The sequence below is a fragment of the Myotis lucifugus genome, unplaced genomic scaffold (assembly GCF_000147115.1).
Source record: "Myotis lucifugus unplaced genomic scaffold, Myoluc2.0 scaffold_4785, whole genome shotgun sequence".
NCBI lineage: Eukaryota > Metazoa > Chordata > Mammalia > Chiroptera > Vespertilionidae > Myotis > Myotis lucifugus.
Window position 1 is genome coordinate 1,400 of NW_005875833.1, and position 9,665 is coordinate 11,064.

General features: G+C 39.3%; 1 protein-coding gene across 1 annotated transcript; it reads left to right on the forward strand.

Annotated features, from left to right (window-relative positions):
* Positions 1-2,858: 2,858 nt before the first annotated feature.
* Positions 2,859-9,376, forward strand: LOC102443197 (endoplasmic reticulum resident protein 27-like; the record flags this gene model as incomplete). Its single annotated transcript, XM_006108981.2, has 4 exons — positions 2,859-2,975; positions 6,824-6,949; positions 8,129-8,326; positions 8,687-9,376. Coding segments are annotated over 4 exons (489 nt in total), but the record flags the coding sequence as incomplete, so codon positions are not given.
* Between the last annotated feature and the right edge of the window lie 289 nt (positions 9,377-9,665).

Below are 9,665 nucleotides of genomic sequence, written 5' to 3' on the forward strand. Positions count from 1 at the left end.
CCATAGAAAGCTCCATCTTTTAATATATCTGAGTATGGTGGAAAGGTAGTTCAAACATGTAAATCTGGGATACTAGATCAGGTAACTAGACAAGCCCTCCACCAAATCTGGGATAATAGATCCAGTAACTAAACAATCTCTTCCACCAAAGACAATTTTTTAAAAGCTGGGCCAGAAAATAAGGGCTTTAAAGAATTATCAAGAAGCAGTGGTTCTCAACCTTCCTAATGCCTCGACCCTTTAATACAGTTCCTCATGTTGTGGTGACCCCCAACCATAAAATTATTTTCGTTGCTACTTCATAACTGTAATTTTGCTACTGTTATGAATCATAATGTAAATATCTGATATGCAGGATGTATTTTCATTGTTCATGACCCACAGGTTGAGAACCGCTGGAAACTCAAGAGGTAAATCATGTATTTGGGGTGCTTTTCATCTGGGAGGCTTTTGCAAGTTCTGGAAGAAGCAGTCAAGAGACTTAAAGCTTTATTAGCATTTTTGAGACCCTCAAAGAGCCCTAAAAGTAAATGCTGAAGTCCAGAGCTCAGAAGAGGAAGTAGGAGGTAGATCTAATAAAATACCCTTTGCTCCACTTAGATGCTAAAGAACAATACCCTAAAGATAACAATGAACCAAGGGGTGCAGCACAGATTCAAGTTATCTCAATTCCTGAAATTAGATTAAGATTATCAAATATGAATATAAAAATATACATACACTTGCAGACATACATATATTATATATGGTATGGCTAATCTTCTCTTAGCCATATCATAAAATGGCTGACTCTCAAAGAAAAAAAGAAAGATCTTAAATCAGAGAAAAGAAATTATCCTCAAAGTAATCTCAAAGAAGTAATATTAAGGTTCACAGATGACTTCTCAAAAGAAAGAGTGGGATGCAGAATATAAAGAACTATATCTTGCAAAAAACTGAAGGAAAATTGTCAACTTAGAATTCTACACCCAGCTAAAATAGCCTTCAAAAACAAAGGTTAATTAAAGATATTTGAAACAACCAAAACTGAGAGACTATGTCAACTAACAGAACTGTTTCATGCTAAAGGAAATATCAAAATGTGTTCTAGGTTAAGAGAAAAAATTCCAAATAGAAGCAAAGCTCAAAAATGCAGGAAGAAATGAAAAGAAACAATATGTAAATATATGCATGAATGTAAATGTATGTTGACTATATAACAACTAGAGGCCTGCTGCACAACATTTGTGCACTGGGGGAGGGGGAGCGGTCCCCTCAGCCCAGCCTGTGCCCTTTAGCAGTCTGGAAGCCCTTGGGGGATATTTGACTGCGGCTTAGGCCCGCCCCCCGGGAGTGGGCCTAAGCTGCAGTCAGACTTCCTTAGTGCTGCCTCGGATGCTGCTGCGCTCGCCAGCCGTCAGCCCAGCTTGTGGTCCTGCATTGAGCATCTGCCCCCTCTTGGTCACTGCATGTCATAGTGACCAGTTGATTTGCATATTACCCTTTTATTATATAGGATGATGATAATGTCTTGTGAGATTTAGAGTTAAAACACAACTGGAGTGGAGTTGGAAAGAGTCAAACTGTGCTAAAATGTTCTACTGTACATTGTCCAAGAAGAGGGTAAAATTTCCAATTAATACTAGGTTCAGGTAAGTAAAGAATGCATATTGTAGAAAGCAAGCTGGTAATCCCTAAAAGAATAATTAAAGCCTGTGCAATTTCCAAACCCATAAAGGGAAAGAAGGAATAATACAAAGCACTCAACCAATTCAAAATAGGCCAGAAATGAATCAAATGAATTTGGAACTGGGAGAGCCAATGGGAAATGAATATTTAATTAAATATAGTAATTACATTACAAAAAGAATCCAATTAAATATAGACTGGATTTTAAAATATAACTGTGCTTTTTATAAGGGATACATTATTTTTAAACATAATGACACAGTAATATAAGTAAAATATAAAGAGGATAGAAATATACCATGCAAACATTTCCAAAAGAAAGCTGGAATAAGTATATTAATATTAGACAAAGTAGCCATTGCAACAAGCATCCTTAGAGATAAAGAATGACCTTCATAATGATAAAGTTTCAACTTACCCAGAAATTTTAAGAATTCTAAATTTGCATTAATCTGATGCATCGCCTGAGAATATACAGACAGAATAACTGGCAGAATTGTAAGAAAAATGGTTAAATCTATAATCATAGTGGAAGATTTTAACATTTCTCTCTAATTGAATAAACTGGTTTTTAAAAATCAATAAGAATAGAGATAACTTGAACTATACAATTAACCATGTGACCACAGGTACATATACAGAATAGTACACCCAAAAACTGTAGAATATACACAATTTTAAGGACATATATAATATATAGAGAAGTTGACAAAAGATATAAAATGTAAAACTTAAGCTGGAAATTAATAACAAGTAAATAACCAGAAAATCTTACTTTCAAATTATAAAAATACACTTGTGAATTAACCAAAGTTCAGGAAGGAACTAGGCACGGCAATTTTACCATTTTGAGCGGATTGATAAGATATTCTATATGTCCACATTTAATGTAGCCTTCGAATGGGAGGTTCCCTTCTTCCTGAAATACAATTTCTGCTCTTCCTCAAGAGGACACATAGGCTCTGTGGATTCCACTGTGATGACACTAACTACCTCCCTGTGGGGACCTGTCTGTTCACTTTGTATCCCACAGGACAGGGTGTTCTTTCAGGGCAGGGGAACATTTCCTATTTACCTTTCTGGTTTGAGAGCTGTAGTCAGTGCCTGTCACGTGGTAGATATTCCAGAAACATTTGTCAATGAACAAATAAAGACAGACCAGTGACAATTATTATTTCTGTGTTATGCAGGTGGATAATGAACAACTGAATTTAGAGAGTGAAGCCATTGAAAACATTGATGACACCAGATTAAGCCGTTTTATAGAGATCAACAGTCTCCACTTTGTGACAGAGTACAACCCTGTGGTAAACAATAGTCCTAAGGTCCCTGTGTGTGTGTGGGGGGGGGAGGGGGGAGGTAGAGAGGGGGATGGGCTTGTCTTCATAGCAGAGATCTTTTCTTTCAGGTTTCTGATCCTTTGACCAATAATAGCTGCAATCAATTGAACACCTAGTTGTTTTATGTTGTCATCCTTACTACACCTTTCAGGTTGAGAGACTTGACCCTTTTCAAGAAAGAAAGAAGCAGAAAAGTTAAATGCCCTATCACATGATTAAGAAGGAAGAGAGCCGAAACTGGTTGGCTCAGTGGATAGAGCGTCGGCCTGCGGACTGAAAGGTCCCAGGTTCGATTCCGGTCAAGGGCATGTGCCTGGGTTGCGGGCACATCCCCCGTAGGAGATGTGCAGGAGGCAGCTGATCGATGGGTCTCTCTCATCGATGTTTCTAACTCTCTATCTCTCTCCCTTCCTCTCTGTAAAAATCAATAAAATATATTAAAAAAAAAAAAAAGAAGGAAGAGAGCCACAGTGCAAAGTTAAGGTGACTGATTTAAAACCTCTGAGTTTTGCTGCCTGAGAGTGTTCCATGAAGGCAACTCTGATCCCAGCAACACTCTAGACCACACTCCCCAAACAAGATTGCAATCTGTGCTGAAGGTCTAATTTTTTCCCCTACAGCATCAGGAGCCAATGCTTTTGTAAAATGCAATAAAATAAATTAATAGGCAAAAACTTTTAAAATAAAGCCAATTGGTCACATATTTAGATGCCACAGTTATATAAAATTTCTATAAACCTTTTTATGCACTTCTTCTCATTTTTTGTGCCTATCTCCTGGTGGGCCAGTACTTAACAGTTCCTGGTCTGGCACCACCTGCAGGAACCCAGAACCTCATGGGTTTGAGGGTACCTAGATCCTCATGATGGCTCAGCTTTCTTTCTAGGTTTGTTTTCTCGTAGTGTTGCATGCTGTATGTAGCCTGTGTAAAGGTTTTGGTCAACCTGTCCTCATAATCTTCTGGCCTTCTAACACTCTACAGCTTATAGAATTACTTTATATGACCTGACTTTTATTTTCCCTGACAGAGATCATGGAGTGATGGAGTATTAATTTCTAGTGATCTACATCAGCTTAGAATTGCTGTGCATTCTCTAATCACAGTATTTTATGTGCATGTCATGATTTTTAGAATTTACAATGCCCTTTCCCTCCATATTCTCATTTGATCCTTACATTGATTTTTTGAGGTAGAAGAGAGGGAATTATTATGCCCATTTTATAGAGCAGAACATTCAAGATCCAACTGACTTATTCAAGATCACATAGTAAGTAGAAAAGGCATAATTAAAGGCAGAAACTTTAATTCATGATGCATTCGTTCACATTGTCTATTTCCATTTTACAGGACAGGAAATGGGAATTCAGAAAAGTGAAGTAATTTCCTCAAAGCCATATGCCTAGCAATTTGAGCTTCAGAGACAGCCCTCTGCACTTGCCCCTGCTTTTCTCTTGACTGGTCTGTCTGTGTCTGACTGATTCCTGTGTTTTTTCCATTGCCCTACACAGCCTTCAGTGGAAAACACCCCTTTTCCTGTTGACTAAATTCCTGCCCCCCTCTCACACCATGTTTGTCTCCATGGAGTGGTGACTCCATTCCCACGTTTGCTAAGATTTCAAACACGTGCACCCAGGGTGTGTTGGCAGCAATAATTAAAAGGGCGTTTTTCTCGACCATCGTCGTTCTCACCATTGTGTCTACAGAGATTCCAAGAGTGCATGTGGAACCAGGAAATTTGATTTTATGGTCTCTGAGTTTATGGGCTCAGGGTCCTGGAGTTCTGCAGGCTAACTAAGGCAGGGGCAAAGACTAGCCTTCCTGAGTTCTTATGCCCAGTCCATCTCTTATCTTAGAGAATAATACCCTTTTTTTTTAAGTTTCACATTAGTAGTGAAGGCAATCCACATCAAGAAGAAATTAAATAAGAATTTCTTTAGAGAAGCAAGTTTAACTTTTATTGTAACGTCTTCATTTCTCAAAAGTAGTACTTTTCTCACTTAGAGACCTGCCCACACTACATAGCTATGTCTTAGCTGTTTCCAGTGCAAGGTTTGCACCAGTAGCAACTGGACAGAAACTCCCAGCCATGTGTCTGGCCTGCCATGCACTTTTAATGCACATACTCAATCCTTGGCTTCAAGGCGAAAAACCAGGCTGTGTCTATTAGAATTAAACTAATCACTTCTGATATGTCCAATCCCTTCTGCTAAGACAACGGTACCTTTTAACTCCTTAGTTTTGATTTCTTGACTCTTCCCAAGAATCATCCTCTATGTATGCTCTAGGAGGATAGATGCATGCTCTAAATTCAAGTAGCAGAATCTAATCAAACAAAAGACAATTCTTTAACACCAAGTCTCCCCAACTTTAAATCTAAGAACTGGTTTTAAACTATAGGGAGAAATTTGGGGAAAAGAACTCATTGGGCCTCCTTTGTCAACATGTTGGCCAAGAGACCTAGAGAATCTCTACGGAGCAATGTACAGCTTCCAGAAAGATCCTACCTAGTTGCTCCCCCTCCCACCGTCCTGGGACTCTGCCCAATGGTTCATTAACCCCCATACTCTCCCTTCCTGTGTATGTGCTGGTTTTACAGCAATGCTTTCTGTATTTTAAAGGAAGATGTGGAAAGGAATGGGATTCATTTAAAACAAAGACACCTGTAGCACTATTTCAGGAAAGTGAAATGAAGGGAAGCAGTGCCCTGGTTTCACCCCCTCCTTTCCTCACTCTGGCTCAGGGCTATCCCACCCCCTTCATCACTGACAGCTTCCTGGTGAGTCAGCAAAAAGGGGCCAACACCTCTGATCTCCTGAAAAGCTCATTGTATTGCTGACCCAAAGTAAACCGATTCAATCACACTGAGGGTTGAACTGGTTCAGATTGGGGCTTTGTAATCAGCTGTGGATGAGGCAGTACATCCTGATGGTTAAGAGCACAGACCCTGGAGTCAGCTGGCTTGGCATTAATCCAAGTCCACCACTTATGTGACTTTGGTAGAGTTTTTGCTTCAATTTTCTCATTTATGAAACTGGGACTTAGAGGATTAAATAAGTTGTTATGTAGAAACCTGAAATCAGTGCACAGCAAATAATAGGCACTCAAAGAATGCACTACTAATATGTAGTCAAAGTGACTAGTATAGTACATGGTATATCTGCTGTCTATTGATACATAATAGATTATCCCCAAACTTGGCAGCTTAAACCAGTAAAAATTTATTAGACACAGTTTCTGTGGATCAACAGTCTGGGAGTGGCTAGACTGAGAGAGAGCAACTAGGTAGGATATTTCTGCTTTTGAATTGGGTGTCTTGTGCAGTTACAATCATTGATCAGGGAGGCAATGTCATCTGAAGATGTGACTGAGGCTGGAGGATCTGCTTCCAAGATGGTTGGATCAAAAGACTGGCAAATCAGTGCTGGCTGTTAATAGGAGGCCTCAGTCCCTTGCCCTGTGGATCTCTCCAACATTGGGGCTGGCTTTCCCCAGAGTGAGTAATATTAGCAAGAGCAAGGCAGAAACCATGATGTCTTTTATGACAACATTGGAAGTCACACTCCATCATTTCTGCAATATGCCCTTGGTTACTCCACTCAGCCTTACTCGGTGTGGGGGAAAGGGATCAGCACAGTTGCATGAGAACCAGAGGGTGAACCTTACTGTCAGCCATCTTAGAGACTAGTTACCATTTGTGTTATGGATGAACAACTCTCATTTATGTTGTAGTTCGCCTAGTCCCTGGGTGACCACTAATGGTTTTTGCTTTCTCCCTCTCTCTTTCATTCTACTATAATGCATTTCAATTTGCCAGACTGTGATTGGCCTATTTAATAGCATGGTTCAGATTCATCTTCTCCTGATGATGGACAAGGCCTCCCCAGAGTATGAAGAAAGCTTGCACAGATACCACAAGGCAGCTAAGCTCTTCCAGGGGAAGGTAAGTCTTCTTTGGGAGATATCCTTTTGAAAACTCAGCACCAGGCCAGTAGAAAAAGGCAGACGGGGTTAGGGAAGTGAGATAAATAAGGAAAACTAGTATGGTTAAGAGATAAAATATTAACTGGGACATAATAAATCACATTACTCTGATTTAAAATTAAAGATGTTATATTTTGTACTATTTAAGACCTGTATAATTATATCTTCCATTAGTGGTAAAGTCTATTGTTTTTTTTCTACATTGAGAAGTGAAAATAAAAATCACCTATGTACTACAATATTTTTCTCCTTGCCATGATCCCTTACATTTTTAGACCTCAGGACTTATTTCTCATATCGAACACCTTTCATGTACTTGGTGCTTAATGAATGTCCAGTACCTGGTGCCTAATGGATAATAAATATTTATTTATTTCTCTTCCCTACTCTGTGCAATTCTATTTAATATCACTTAAAAGGAAAACTTCAACACCTTCAAGGTTACTATATTGAACTACATGACCTGTTCAATGGTAAGAACTGTCTGATGATTAAATAAGCTGACTTTCTGGTGGTTGTTTCTATAACACTGTAAGTTTTCAGTGTTATTGAATATAGATAATCCTCTAACCAAAATATTATAAAGAAGATTTCTACTTTTGGTAGAGGGTTTTATTTTATCATAAAAAATATAGTTAACATTTGTCAAGCACTTGCTGTATGCCAAAAACTGTACTGGAAATACTAAATGCATCCTCTCATTTAATCTCCCCCAACAAAAGCCCACTTTGCCCATGAGAGCACTGAGTCTCAGAGAGGCCGAGTAATGTGCTCTGAGTCACACAGCTAAAAAGTACCAGAAGCAAAATTTAAAATTTATTCTCCACTTTTAACCATTAGGCTCTACTTAGTTAATCACTAAAGTTAATCTACCATTAGGCTCTACTTAGTTAATCACTAAAGTTAATCACTGAAGTATCTTCCAAGTCTGTGTTCTTAAAATTGAATCAATCTGATCAAAGGGGTAAAATACTTAAGCAATGCAAAGCAAGAACAAAGCCATTCTGAGTCAATTGAGATTTAAATTGTGTGGCACAAACCATAAATTCAATCAGAATAAACTGCTACCATTACAAGGTACCTCTATCTCCTCAGGACCTCAGATAGATCTTTCTCTTTCAAACTTCTCCAACTGCAGATACTTTTTATTCTGGTGGACAGTGGTGTGAAGGAAAATGGGAAGGTGATATCATTTTTCAAACTAAAGAAATCTGAACTGCCCGCTTTGGCAATTTACCGGACTCTAGATGAGGAGTGGGATACACTGCACGTGACAGAAGTTTCAATAGAGGGCGTGCAAAACTTTTGTGATGGATTCCTAAAAGGGAAAAGGCTGGTAAGTGTGAGACTACAGGGAAGGCAAGTTGAATGTTCTTTCTTTCTATGTCTCTATTATTCCTATTGAATAAGAACTCTTTGGGCTCCACTGGATTTGACTAAGAGCAAAGGTATATGAGGACACAGTAGACAGAGTTGGGGTGCTTTTTAGGAGATAGTCATGGAGATAGAACTGCAAAAGCATTTTGGGAAAGGTCTTGCCTATTCAAAAGAGCTGAATTCTGTATTTCACCATTCTATGTACAATATCAATAGGAAACAAATTCCATATAAAGAGCTCATAAGACAAAAATTGCAGGTAGATTTAGGACTTCCAGGGGTGGACTCCAAATCTAAATATCGTCTTGGCATTTTTCAGAGTGAAAATCATGACTCAGAAGAAAAGACTCAAAAGGTGGAACTCTAATTTTCCCCCAATACTTCCGCATACCAACAAGCATCTACTTCATGCTGAATGAAGAGGGGCAACTCAAACCTCAGGGACACTAAACAACAAAATCACCAGGCCCTACACACACACACACACACACACCCCTCCATTTTGTTCCTTAAAATCTCATTTATTCTCCTTGTCCTTTCTTTTAATTTGCCTATATTCTCTCACTACCCATGCAATTTTCTCTTATGCATTCATACCATGTAGACCCAAATGCTGTAGTACCACTATGATACCACTGGGTGGAGGCTTTAAGAGGAATACATACTGTGACACCAGCATGAAGAGACATGGCTCAAAGGAAATTGTCCTGATTTGTCATTTAATATTGAACTTGGACACTGTACATGACCTACACACAACATAGTTTCTTCTCTATAAGGGTTGAAACTCTACTTTCCTCATAAGCACCTATCCCCCTGGGCCCAAGAACAAAAGGGTTTTACACACCTTTGTGGAACTGTCTTTTTGCCAGAAGTCAAATGATGTTCCCAAGGTTCTGAACTCAGCAGAAACAGACCATGTAAAAGTCTTTGCTTGTTTTGTGTTCCCAACTCCCCATGTAAATCAACAACTGCATAATAAATAAAAGGCAATGATGTTATAGGAAAAGACTGGCATCTCTTTGCAAACCTTTTGTAAATACCCAGCTGCCCAGCTAAGCAGTAGGTACCTCACCCTTTGGTGCCTACTGTTTGGTGTCAGGCTATGAGCCACTCCGTGGGTGGGATAGGAGGTAAGTAGAGACCATCCTGCGTGAGGATTAGTATAAATGTGGCCAAATTGCTCAGACTCAAATCAGGTGACAGGTTGGGGAAGGGGTAGGAGGAGCGGGGCACTTGGCCCTGGGGCAGGCTAGTGCTGACTAAGCACGGATTATTGCAGGTGAGGTGTGCAATCC